The 13,369-nt window shown below is 55.3% G+C and overlaps 1 protein-coding gene across 14 annotated transcripts in view; it reads left to right on the top strand.

Moving 5' to 3' along the window:
* Positions 1-3,558: 3,558 nt before the first annotated feature.
* Positions 3,559-13,369, top strand: part of HDAC5 (histone deacetylase 5) — a 47,231-nt gene continuing 37,420 nt past the window's right edge. For 5 of the 14 annotated variants that reach the window (XM_030800752.1, XM_030800754.1, XM_030800757.1 and 2 more), the window contains exons 1-2: positions 3,559-3,783; positions 9,545-9,751. In XM_030800752.1, coding sequence (XP_030656612.1) covers positions 9,594-9,751 — 158 coding nt within the window. In that variant the 5' untranslated portion in view covers positions 3,559-3,783; positions 9,545-9,593. Of the gene's footprint in view, positions 3,784-9,544; positions 9,752-13,369 lie in introns of those variants that run through there. The other 9 variants (XM_030800758.1, XM_030800760.1, XM_030800759.1 and 6 more) reach the window with 4 other exon arrangements.

Below are 13,369 nucleotides of genomic sequence, written 5' to 3' on the forward strand. Positions count from 1 at the left end.
GGAGTCTCTCTCTGTCACCAGGCTGGAGTGAAGTGGTGTGATCTCGGCTCACTGCAACCTCCACCTCCTGGGTTCAAGCGATTCTCCTGCCTCAGCCTCCCGAGTAGCTGGGACTACAGGCATGTGCCACCACGCGCGGCTAATTTTTTGTATTTTTAGTACAGATGGGGTTTCACCCTATTAGCCAGGGTGGTCTCGATATCCTGACCTTGTGATCCGCCCGCCTCGGCCTCCCAAAGTGCTAGGATTACAGGTGTGAGCCACCGCGCCCAGCCCTCCTCCTTTTTTTTTTTTTTTTAGAGATGGGGTCTCTCTATGTTGCCCAAGCTGGGCTTGAACTCCTGGGGTCAATGAATCCTCCCTTTTCAGCCTCCCAAGTAGGTAGGACTACAGGTGTGTGCCACCATTCCACCATGCTTGGTTAGGCTTTTTTTTTTTTTTTTTTTTTTTGAGACAGGATCTCACTTTGTCACCCAGGCTGGGTGCAGTGGTGTGTTCTTAGTTAGCTCGCCTCTCCGGCTAAAGCTGTCCTCCCACCTCAGCCCCCCAGCGTGAGCACAAGTCTGGCCCTTGGCCAGGCTTTTTAATATACACATATACTCAGGCATATGAATCTAGTTTGTTGTTTTTATAATAATGGAATAATTCAGTAATACTTGTTTGAGTCCTGATTTTCAAGAAAACAATATATCACGGGCATCTTTTCAGGTCAGTATAGACCTATAAAATTTTTTTTCTTCTTTTTTATTACTTATTTGTTTATTTATTTATTTATTTTTTGAGACGGAGTCTCGCTCTGTCGCCCAGGCCGGAGTGCAGTGGCGCTATCGCAGCTCACTGCAACCTCTGCCTCCCAGGTTCACGCCATTGTCCTGCCTCAGCCTCCCGAGTAGCTGGGACTACAGGGTCAGCCTCCACGCCCGGCTAATTTTTTTTGTATTTTTAGTAGAGATGGGGTTTCACCATGTTAGCCAGGATGGTCTCGATCTCCTGACCTCGTGATCCGCCCACCTCGGCCTCCCAAAGTGCTGGGATTACAGGCGTGAGCCACCGCGCCCGGCCTATTTTTATTTTTTTTGAGACGGAATGTCGCTCTGTCACCCTCCCAGACTGGAGTGCAATAGCCCCATCTCTGCTCACTGCAAACTCCGCCTCTCGGTTTCAAGTGATTCTTCTGCCTCAGCTTCCTGAGAAGCTGGGATTACAGGCGTGCACCACCACGCCCGCCTAATTTTTGAATTTTTAGTAAAGACGGGGTTTCACCATTTTGGTCAGGCTCATCTCGAACTCCAGACCTCGTGATCCGCCCGCCTCAGCCTCCCAAAGTGCTGGGATTACAGGCATGAGCCACCGCGCCCGGCTATTTTTTTCCTGAGCCGGAGTCTCACACTATTGCCCAGGCTGGAGTGCAGTGGTGCAATCTTGGCTCACTGCAACCTCTGCCTCCTGGGTTCACGCCATTCTCCTGCCTCAGCCTCCCGAGTAGCTGGGACTACAGGCACCCGCCACTACACCTGGCTAATTTTTTTTTTTTTTTTTTTTTTTTTTTGTATTTTTAGTAGAGAGGGTTTCTCCGTGTTAGCCAGGATGGTCTCAATCTCCTGACCTTGTGATCAGCTCGCCTCGGCCTCCCAAAGTGCTGGGATTACAGGCGTGAGCCACCGCGCCTGGCCTCTTCTTCTTCTTTTGTTTTTGTTTTTGTTTTTTTGAGACGGAGTCTCGCTTTGTTCCCCAAGCTGGCGTGCAGTGGTGCGATCTCTGCTCACCGCAAGCTCTGCCTCCCGGGTTCACTCCATTCTCCTGCCTCAGCCACCCAAGTAGCTGGGACTACAGGCGCCTGCCACCACGCCCGGCTAATTTTTTGTATTTTTAGTAGAGACGGGTTTCACTGTGTTAGCCAGGATGGTCTCGACATCCTGACCTCGTGATCCACTTGCCTCGACCTCCCAAAGTGCTGGGATTACAGGCGTGAGCCACCGTGCTCGGCCCACGCCCGGCCTCTTCTCTTTTAAAATACAGACAGTGTCTCGCCATATTACCCAGACTGGTCTTGAACTGGGCTCAAGCAATCCTCCTGCCTCGGCCTCCAAAGTGCTGGGATTGATGACAGGCATGAGCCAATGCGCCTGGCCCCTATAAAACTTTTTTTTTTTTTTTTTTTTTGAGGCAGAGTTTCACTCTTGTTGCCCAGGCTGGAGTGCAATGGCACGATCTTGGCTCACTGCAACCTCTGCCTCCCAGGTTCAAGGGATTCTACTGCCTTAGCCTCCTGGGTAGGTGGGATACAGGCGCCTGCCACCACGCCCGGCTAATTTTTTGTATTTTTAGTAGAGACGGGGTTTTACCATATTGGCCAGGCTGGTCTCAAACTCCTGACCTCAGGTGATCCGCCTGCCTCGGCCTCCCAAAGTGCTGGGATTACAGGCATGAGCAGCCACCATGCCCGGTCCCCTATAAAACTTTTTTTTTTTTTTTTTTTTTTTGAGATGGAGTCTAGCTCTGTCGCCCAGGCTGGAGTGCAGTGGCGCAATCTCGGCTCACTGCAAGCTCCGCCTCCCGGGTTCACGCCATTCTCCTGTCTCAGCCTCTCCGAGTAGCTGGGACTACAGGCGCCCGCCACCACGCCCGGCTAATTTTTTGTATTTTTAGTAGAGACGGGGTTTCATCCTGGTCTCGATCTCCTGACCTCGTGATCCGCCCGCCTCGGCGTCCCAAAGTGCTGGGATTACAAGCGTGAGCCACCGCGCCCGGCCAAAACTTTTAATGTCTGGATAATATTTTACTGAATGAATGTCTCCTGCTTTGTTTGCCAATTCCCTATCGATGGATATTTAAGTTGTTTTCAACTTTTCACATCATTACAATCTCATGTTCATTTTTTAACATAACGGTTATTTATTTGGAATACATTTTTGTTAGTGGAATTGCTGGGTCATTGACAAATTGTCTAGGTCTAATTAAACATGTTCATACTGTGTACCAAGAGGAGATGTAGCGTGGATGGCACCAAAGTCAGGGAAGTCTTTCCGGCTCCTGGTCTGCTGGTCTGCCCTTTTGAAGGCCTTGGACTGTTACAGCCATACCCTGGCCTTTCCCAGGCTTTTCTTTCCCTGGCACGGATGCAGTGTGTGCGGTCAGAGCTGGCGAGTTCGAGACCTGTCCGAACCATCCACCCCCAGCCAGGCCCCGCTGCAGAGGCTGCGGTGGCCCTCCCAGCCCCTGGGAATCTATCCCCACGTCCCCTCCCCGACCGCGGGAGGGCGCGTCAGGGGAGCAGCTTAGGCAAGCGACGATTGCACCATCCACGGTTTGAAAAGGAAGTCCTGGGAGCGCAAGGAGGAAACTTTTACAATCCAAAGGTTGAGCCCCAGCATCCATACTCGGCCCCTGCAACGATCTTTCCACTCCTACTCGCTGGGTTCCGATCCCTTCCCTTCCACCCCGTCTCGGCCCAACCCTATGCTGGGCACTGGCCCTTTAAGGAGCTGTCACGATGGCGTCGCTGGCCCCGCCCGGCGGGGAGGGCCGAGAGGCAGGGGAGGGGTTGGTGGTGGCTGCGGGCATGGGGAAGGCGGGAGGGCTGGGGGGTCTGGGTCTATTTTTAGCTCCGGGTCGGGTCACGTGACGGGAGTGACGTCTCCGAATGTTGTTGTTGGTGGCGGCGGCGAGCGGAGCCGGAGGAGCCGCCGCAAAGATGGAGGAGCCGTCGAGGAGGTGCTGCCGCCGCTGCCGCCGCCGCTGCTGCCGCCGCCGCCCGCGAAGCCGGAGCTCGAGCCGCAGCGGGTGAGCGCGCCGCCCCGGCCCAGATCCCTCTTCCCCGGCCCCCGGGACGCGAGGCGGCGCCCCCTCCTCCTGCTGTCTCTGTCCGCGGGCTCCCCGCGCGCGCGCCGCGCTCCGCGCCCCCCTTCCTTCCTCCTGGCCCTGGGAGCCAGCCGGCGCCCCCCGGGAGCATCGCCAGCCCGTGAGCGGGGCATCGGGGTTGCTGCGCGCGCCCCTCCCTGTTCCTCCCAGACAGGGGCGCCTTCCCTACAGGTAAGGGAGGGGCCCGCCTTCCTGCGCCCTGCGCCCCCAAATGGCTCGGAGACCGGCCGGGGTTGTCTGATTTGCCCCTTCCCTGGCGGCGCATGTTGCGTTGCAGAGCCATTTGAGCCTTGCACCCGGATTCTCTGCAGACCCCTCTTCGCTGGACACCCCTTTCTTGGTACTGTGACGTGAGGGGTGCTGCCCACCCAGAGCGCTTCTCCCCATAGCTACGAACGCATCCTTGATTTTATGTCCTTGACTTCCGTGCATGAGGAGGGGGACTGCGGAGTCCACCTTACTTCTCTCTTCCATTATTCTCACCCCGTCTCCCGTGAGGCGTTACTGCGTTTGTTCCCACCCTCTTCTCCTGTCTGACACCCTGGAGCCAGGATGCGAGAGCTAGGAGATGAAATGGAGCTCCCCGCCAACTCCTTCTTGTCTTGGGTGGATGCCCCCCATTTTTCATCCCGGGTCTGTATCTCATGGAAGCGGGGGCACTACCAGTGCCTTATTAACTTGGGGGAGTCAGCTTCTCCACCCCACCCTTCCCTGGGTCCCTGGGGAAGATGAGAACTGGCTGGGTGTAAGTAATTAATCTGGGAGCCTGGTGGGGGCTGTTGAAATGGGGAGGTTGGGTGCTTCCTTTGGGAGAGGAGATGACCACTTGATACCCCTGACTAGATACCTCTTCTGAGATGAGGTGTGTCTCTAAAGAGGAAAGGTAACAGCTGCAGTTGCTTTTAGGAGGGTGCAAAGGGGACCCATCACTCTGTCAGTGACCACCATGCCTTTGGGATCTGGAATTAGATTTGGAACTTGGGGAGGTGGTGGTGATTGGGTTCAGTGTCCAACTGGGAGGGGAGGATGGAGCCAGATTATGGGAACAAAAGGAGGTGGCGGGGAGGGTGAGATCCAGGAGTCTTGGTCAGAGGGACCCCTAGACAGATGCCTTGCAGGATTGCAGGATTGCAGTCTGGGTCTGGGTCCTGCCTTCGGCTTCCTCTTAGGTTCAGAGGATGTAGGCAGGCAGACATGGTCTTCAGTCTCCCCAGTCCTAGGCACCCTGTGCCTATGCTGGCTGTTGAGATGCTGGGCTGGGCTGGGCTGGGCTAGGCTGGCTGGGCTGGATGGTGGATGAGCCATGTTGGGGGCTGCCTCCTTCTTCATTCCAGTCTTCCCTCCTTCCTCTCCCTCCGTAAACACAAAGCTTGGGGAGATCTCGGTTTGTCTCCTTCGTCTTTTCTTGACTTCTCTCTTTGCCCTCTCTTCACTTGAACTTGGATCTGGGCTTTCTTGACAAAGCAGTAGGGGTCTCTCTGAGTTAGAGAAATGGGCCCCCAGTATCTCCACTCTGTCCTGGGAATGTGGGCATGCCAGAGACCAGAGAGACAGATCTCAGGTGTGGGTTACTTGGGGGCAAGGATGGAGGAAATGTTAGTTCTGTGCCAGCCTCCCCTTCTTCTCCAATATATCCTCCTACTTTGGCTAGATCATGTAATTTGGAGGGGGGCAGCAGTTTCACATGCCCCACCCACCCCAAGTAGCTGCAGAGACAAAGGTTTGCTTTCCCTTCCCTAGGGGTGGCATCTTAACTGTGTGTTTAGAAATGGGGCCTGGGAATGTTGGGCGGGGGTCATTTGTGTTCCCGCATAGTGGGGGAGGGGGGATCAGCTATAGGAGCTGGGGGTAGTGCAGTCGGTGCTGAAGTACCAGCTGCTCTTTAATAATTAATTCTTCCTACTCACATCCCTTTGAGGAGGGATGTCTGCAACACAGCATTAGGCTCAGCCAGCCTGCTAGAGGACGCACTCCTGTTGGTGGCGGTAGGGGGGGAAGGGGGAGACAGCAAGGGGGGGTGGTTCTTGGCATTTTTGGAGCACTGTAGCTTGCTCATGAATGAAAACCTGATGTAGCCCGTGAGGGGGCCTATTGTAGCCGACTTTAGCTAATTAAACTTTCTCTGCCTTTCTTCTTCCCCATCCCACCTCACCCCATGCCCAGCCCCAGCCCTTTCTTGAACGGGGACCCTGTCTGGTAGTGCTGGGAAGAGGGTATCATTCTGCCTGAGGTTTTAGGGCAAACAGACCCCGTCTTCTGCCCTCTGCCTCCGCCTCCTCCCTTCCTCCCCTCTCACCACCCCCCCTCTTTTTTTTTTTTTTTTTCTAGAAATAGCAGCCTCCTCCATCTGGCTTGTGCAGATGCCTGGAGCTGCGTCTGAGCAGACAAACAGAAATGGGCCGATTGCAAAAATGAATTTGTCAGCCTGGTGCCTTTTTTCCTTCCCTGTCACCCTCCCCCTTTCCCTGGTTTGGGGCCTGGACATCCAAGTCAGCCACCCTTCATGACTCTGATCCTTCCAGGCTTCTGTTGGCCTAGCTTGGGGGAGGCACTAGGCAACAGAAGCTCTCAGAGGCTGAGGAAAGTGGTAGGCTGTGGCCATGGTCAGGAGGGGTCAAGATAAGTCCCTAGTGCTTTTGACCTTTGGGTGGGATGTCTTGGCTCGTAACTTTTTTTTTTTTTTGAGATGGAGATTCCCTCTTACTGCCCAGGCTGGAGTGCAATGGCACAATCTTGGCTCACCTCAACCTCTGTCTCCAGGGTTCGAGTGATTCTCCTGCCTCAGCCTCCTGAGTAGCTGTGATTACAGGCATGCGCCACCACACCCGGCCAATTTTGTATTTTTTTAGTAGAGACAGGGTTTCTCCATGTTGATCAGGCTGGTCTAGAACTCCTGACCTCAGGTCATCCGCCCGCCTTGGCCTCACAAAGTGCTGGGATTACAGGCGTGAGCCACCACGCCTGGCCAGTTTGTAACTTTTTGATGAAGCCGTTGAGGTAGAGTGAAACAACCTCAGACTCCCAAGACTTGGTTCACACTGCTTGACCCTGTCACCTATGACCTAGGGGGTACCCTGGCCTGGGGCCAGAGCAGGTGTGTTGGGAGGGGGTTGCATGGTGGTACTGGACTCCAGGTTCCAGAGTGGGTCTTCAAGGGACACCTGACTCCCCAGGAATTTTGAGGGAGTTGTTTGAAGAACAAGATCTCTACAGGGTAACATTGTGAACCTATGGCCTTTGGAGCATTGCTTTGTAGCATGTGCCCCTCACTTGTCTGCCCTCCTCCTCTCACCCTTTGCCAGAGTTTGGGGTTTCCACCCTACTTCTCCAGGCTCAGCCCTGAGCTTGTAGGATGAGATGCAGCCCATTTCCTTCATTCATCCTTGTCCGGCTGTCTTGGCTGGATGTGGGAGGTGGTTTTGGATCCTGGAGTGGGGTAGGGGTCTGTCTGGAAGAAAGAGTTGGTGTGAGGTAGTGGGGTGGGCAGGGGGTCTGCCTGCTTATGATGTCTTGGAAGTTGGGCCGCTCCCTGGTTTGGCATCCAAGTGTTAGGTCATCTGGGACACAGCTCCTGGTCCCTGACTGCCCACTGAGACCCAACAGATTTCTCTGGCAGATGTGGGAACAAACAGCTTAGGTTTTAAACATCAGGCTCCCCTTCTCCCCTTCATGCTTCACCCCAGACAGGAATCTGTGCTTGTCCCGATCAGACCGTGAACACTGCTTTGTTTCTCAGGGAGGCTCAGCCTGTGGCTCTGGTTCACTTGGGAGACTTGATGCGGGTGTTGGCAGACACTCTTTACAGGTGGACAGGGCCCAGGGGCCCAGGGATCCTGCTGAATTTTTTAGGATGGGGAGGAGCAGACATAGCTGAGTCCCGAGCCCACCATGAGTTCAAGGAGCTGCTCCCTTCCTCTTCTGCCTCAGGGGTGAGAATCAGCACCGTTAAGACCCAGAGAGAGAGTGGGTGGGTTAACCTGGTTTCTGTGCCACTGGGGCTGTGCCCCTTCTGAGCACCTTGCTGTGGAGATGGGCTGGGCTACTCAGGCCTGCTGGGAATCGTGGGAATTTCTGAACCTGTGTTCCCCAGCCCACGGGAAAGGGTGTGAGCAGGACTGGGTGCCAGCCTTGGTGTGGGCACAGGCTGAACTGCCTGCCCACGTGGGCCCTGCCAGAGCACCAGCAGCCCTACCTGCCACATTCCTGAGCTTGGCCTCAGCCCTGCCTGCGCAGCCTTTTTTGTCTTAATCCCATACCTGTGCCTGTCAGGAGCAATTTAGTCCCTTCAACTCTGCCACCCAATCTGAGTGCACCTTTCTCCAGCCATGGAGTCCAAGCCCTGTGGTCCCAGCAGCAAGCCTGGGACCTCAGGGTCTCGTGTATGCATGTGTGCGTGCGTGCGCATGTGTGTTCACGTTCTTGTGTTTCTGCCATAGCTGGCTTCTGGGCTTCTGGGTTCCAAATGGACCCCACCCTTGGGAATCTGATGAGAATGTAAGGCTTACTGAGAATTAGTCCTGCCAGGAGGTGGGGCTGTCAAGGGGGGGGCAGAGCTGATTGCTGGTTCGAGGCTTGGGGAGCAGAGTTAGGGCTTAAACTCGCAGCAGCTCACAGCCTCCTCTGATGGCTTCCTGCTACCTCGCTTTCATTGGGTATCGGAGGGCCTGCCTTCATTTGGAAGCAAATGAATGAGATCATGTCTGGGGTGGATCGTGGGCTGTTTAGGGATGGGCCAGGTGGCTGTATGCATAGTGTCTGAGGCTTGAGGACTAACTGTGGGGGAGAACTGGAGGAGTGGGCATGGGTTGGCAAAGCCGTGGTCCTGTAATACCTCCTCCTTTACTATACTGGCCTCAGCAGGGCTACTGCTGGGCCTTTTGTTGCTTTTGTACAAACTGGGAAAAAATCGTCCCTTGTTTTGGGTGGACTCAGCATGTCAGGCCATGGCTTGGCAGGCAGGGCACAGGCTGGATTTCATATCTCCCTGGGCCAGACCTCCTTACACAGAGCACAACCTGTACAATATACACAAAGTGCTGGGCTTGGGCCCTGCGCCTGCCAGGCCAAGGGTACTAGATTTGGGATGGAGAGGTCTCTGACTTTCTCAATTCCTGGAAAGAGAAGCTCTTGTCCTGGTCTGTTGTTGAATTGGGGGAGGCCAAAACAGAAGCACATCCATATTTCCAGAGCTGGGTGCACAAGGATCAGAAAGTCGGGAGAGGACCCCTAGAAGTCCCAGCTTAGGCTGTGGAGGCTGGGATACCAGTTTCTGCCTTCACTTCTGCCAGGGACTGTAGATCAGCCCTGCATCTCCCCACTGCTATGGATAGAGATCAGAAGCCCCCCCCTGCACTTTCTCCTTTGGTGCACACCTAGTCCCATGGCAGGCACTGTTGGGAGTCTATAGGGTCTCCCCACCTGGCAGTAGACACTCACCTGAAAAGGGGTCTGTTGTGTTTGGCCACCATAGCCATTTCCTATCCCTTGGGCTCTGGGAGCCTCATCAGTTAGTAAGATAAGAAACCAGGGTCTATCCAGTTCTGCTGATTTCTACTGTGGCTGTGGGCAGGTATCCCTCCCTCTCATCCCTCATCCCCAGGTACAAACTGACGAGCTCCAAGGTCTCCTTCGACTCTCAGATTCCTGAGTTAGGGGCCTCTAACCCTGCTCCATCTCTCCCCAGGGATGCCGTTCTGAGTGCCTGACTGCCTCGCCCCGAAGGATGGCCTCGGATGGGCATTAGAGGCACGGCGGCCCCGGGCTCCCGTCCCGTCTGTCTGTTATCGTCTGTCTCTCTTGACATCACCGCAGCTCCACCCCCTCCCGTCCCAGCCCCCAACGCCAGCTTTCTGCAGGCCCAGAGCCGGCATGAACTCTCCCAACGAGTCGGGTAAGAGCTGGGAGGTTGGAGAAGAGCACCCTGGGGTAGCTTTGGATGCAGTGGGCTGTGTGGGTTTCCCTTCCATCCCTTCCAGGCCAGCTGAGCTTTACTATCTGAGCTATAAGGGGATGAGAGGGTAAGGAGTGGAGAAGTGTTGCAAGAAAGGGCCCATGAGGTAGACCTGGGAATCGAGGGATCAATGGTCCGGTCTGGTCCTGGGAAGGCAATGGGTCCTACTCTGCCCCCCATGCTTGCCCTCTCAACTTAGGGGTGTTCAGCTCCAGCTCCGCCTTCCCCTGCTAGCCCAGACAGGCGGGCCTGAGGGGGGAGTGTGTATCTCTTAATCTCTCTGGGCAGTCTGGGATGATGTTGGAGGAATTTCTTTACTGTAGCAGAATGCTCAGCTTCCTCTTTGTGGTGGTGGCTTCTTTACTTAGTGGAATGTTTGTGTTCCATACTTTTTTCTTAGTGGAGGTTTACAAGGGCACTGGGCCTTAACCTCCGTGTGTGGGTGCGTGGCATTGGGTGGGAGTGGGGTGACGTGTGTAGAGGAGTCTCGGCTCTCCTCTGAGTCCAGGTAGACTGCCTCTCTTCCTCTTGGGCCCTTCATATGGTAGATTGCTAACCTGGGGTCTTTTACTCTGAGATTTCCTGTTCCTCTCTGTTCCTAGGACCCTGTCCAGTGCTGCCAGAAATAGTCTATTGGGGGGACTCCAGGCAGCTTGATGTGCAGCTGGGTCTGGATGTGTGCCTGTGAGGCTGTGTTCTAGTGGCCTGAGCTGGACCCTCAGCAGTTTCCCAGGAGGGTCCTGGGGCAGTGTGGTCAGAGTAGTGGCTGTCGTCTCCTCCTAGGCTGTCTCCTTCTGTACAGTGTTAAAGGTCCATCTTGCTCAACTTTAGCTCTCCGCCGCCCATCATACTCCTCATCTTTTTTATGTAGGGGTGGGTGGATATTTCTCCTTTTAGAGATAGGGCACTTAGGGCCTAGGATGAATACCCATTTGCAGGATTGTACAGAAACAGCATCAGGGAGGAATCCAGACCACCCCACATTTTCTTCCCCATCATCCTTTCTGCAGGGTTTGCTGTTCTCCTTCAGATATTCCTGCCTCTGCCCTTGCCCTCATTCAGCCCCTAGGGGCTGGGATGGGTGGGCTCCCCAGCTCTGCCCTCTTGCTTGCCCCTCTGAGGCTGGATGGCGAAGGGAAAGGAGAGGCCTGGGTCCTCATCTGTCCTTCGTGCATCTTGGCTGGACACTACCCCAGCAAGCTCAGCCATGTCGGGCAGTAGTGCCAGCTGCTTCTTTCCTCTGAGTTGTGATGCTGACCTGTCTAGGAGCCATCTGCAGTACCTGCTTCCCATGGGGCTGGGGTCTAACTCTTGGCCAAGGGAATTGAAGCTGCCTAGAGGCATCTGTTGGTGGCTTGGAAAGGATTTTTCCCAGCTTTGGGGTTTCTTTCCCTTGCAGGGAAATGTGATAACCCAGGATAGATGAAGTTATTGGGTTACCTTTCCAGACGCTGGTGGTCTGAGTTTCCCTTGCAGCTACCTCTGCGGGAGCTGACAGGAGTGTTGGAGGAGCTGGACGTGTCCACCAACGCAGGAGGCCGGCAGCTTGAGAGCCACTACCGAGCCCTGGCCAGGAGGGGCATCCTGAGTGGGCCTGTGGAATGGGCCCCGCCTCCTGGCTGGCTTTCCAGCTCCCCCCAGCAGGGGGAGATGCTGTCTTCTCTGTGTTGGGGAAAGAGGGAAAAAAGGAGGGGGCCAGGGATTGGGAACCTCATTTTAGGATTGTTGAGAGGCTTTGGAACTGGGGCCACTGCTTGGGGATGTTTGTTTGAGGCCCTTCCTGCAGAGTGTTCCTGGGGTTCTGGACTGGCTTTCCCAGTTGTGGGGTTCCAGCTGCCCTGGGCCAGGGAGATAGCCTTCCCCCAGCTCTTCCTTTCTGAGGGGCCTAGTGTCTGCTATTCCCAGAGCTTGGGCTGGCATCTGGGCTAGGGCTGGGGTGCCCAGCGCCTGGCAGAAGCCTGGAAACCACATGCCTTGGAACTCGGCGGAAGTAAAATGAAACCACCGATTGTAGCCAGAGCACGCGGGTGTCCACTTCCCCGTAGACACCCTGCAGAGAGCCCCAAGAAGGAAAGGTATGGGCCACGAGGCAGGAGATAAGAGGTGGGAAGGAAGGAAATGGTTAGTCCCCAGGGTCTGCTGCAGCCCCTGAGCGCCTCCCACCTTCTCCTCACTTCCCTGAACACTTGCTCCTCTTTCCCCAGAGTACAGAACAGCAGGCTGGGTAAGGGGCAGAGCTTCTGGTTCCCCCCAAGTCCTCTCAGCGTAGGAGCTTTTCAGTTTGGCAAGTCCTCACTGAGTATCACCAACAGGCTCAGCCTGTGGAAGACAGAAGAAAATATGAGATGGGCCATCCCTGGTCTTCACAGTGAACATGTTAGCAAGAGAGACTGTTTTGGTGAGGGGCAGCAGGTGGAGACTGTGAGTGATTTCCTTCTGGGGCCCACCCCCAGGGAGGTGGGAGCTGATGACTTCCCTCTGGCTTGGGCTGCCTACCAGCCTTTGACTTTATTTACCTCTTTTGCAGTCTTGGAATCACAGGCGGAGGCTATTGATGGAGTTGCCTGCTTCCCTGAGACCATTCCCCGATCTCTGCCTTTTCTTCAGGCAAAAGAGGGCTTGAGGATTAAGGCTTTCTTTATTTTTCTGGAACTGTTTGCTTCTGCATGTTCTCCTCAGTGGGGCTGAAAGGCTGACAGAATTTTCCCTCAGCTCAGACTCGGCCCAACTAGGTTGGAGGAGCTGCCCAGGGGCCTGGGACCAAGGCCAGCTCTGGTTGTACCCTCTTCTCTGTGCCATTGCCCAGAAGAGCAGGCAAGAGTGAGGCCCGCTGTGCAAGCCAGTCTGGGTGGCAGTGGGGCCATGGAGGAGGCGGCCAGGATCCTTCTCCCCAGTGTGGGAGGGAGACAAGCTTCATGACAACACCTGCCTGCCCAGCGCCTCCCAGAACCCTCACACTTTCTTTCTCCCTTTTCCAGGATGGAGGGCAGCAGTGCCCCCCCACCCTTGCTCTCTGGGTGACCAGAGAAACTGGGACATGGGTGTGGGGTGGAGTCAGGAACCTCGGCGTCCTGCCTTCCAGCCTTGGGCTCTGCCTCCTTCATAGCCCCCAGGGAAGGCAGGCAGTGAGAAAGTGGGTCAATCCTGGCATGGGGCTGGGGTCTGGGAAGTAGACTCCTGGCCTCCCTTCTCTACTGAGATGCTGCGTGGGACACTTCTGTGCTCACTGCAGAGTGGGACCTGCTTCTCCCCTCCTCTTCCCTGCTCTATCATTCCAAAGAGATTGAAGGCTTAGAATGGAATGGCCAGGGAAGGCAGGGTCAACCCTGAGGGGAAGTAGAAGATGCCAAAGTAGGTGTTCACATTTTTCCTGGCCTTGGCTTCAAATGAGAGGGTTCAGCCAACACCTAGCATGGAGTCTGGCACATGGCAGCTCCCAGGCCATGCTGATGGGCTCCAGCACGACTGGACTCGAAGGGCAGGAAAGAACAGGAGGGCGGGCAGGCCTGATGTCTGGGTCTCAGGGAAGCTGGCATCTCACACTTCATCCAGGGTGCT

The sequence above is a fragment of the Nomascus leucogenys genome, chromosome 19, assembly GCF_006542625.1.
Source record: "Nomascus leucogenys isolate Asia chromosome 19, Asia_NLE_v1, whole genome shotgun sequence".
NCBI classification, from domain to species: Eukaryota; Metazoa; Chordata; class Mammalia; order Primates; family Hylobatidae; genus Nomascus; species Nomascus leucogenys.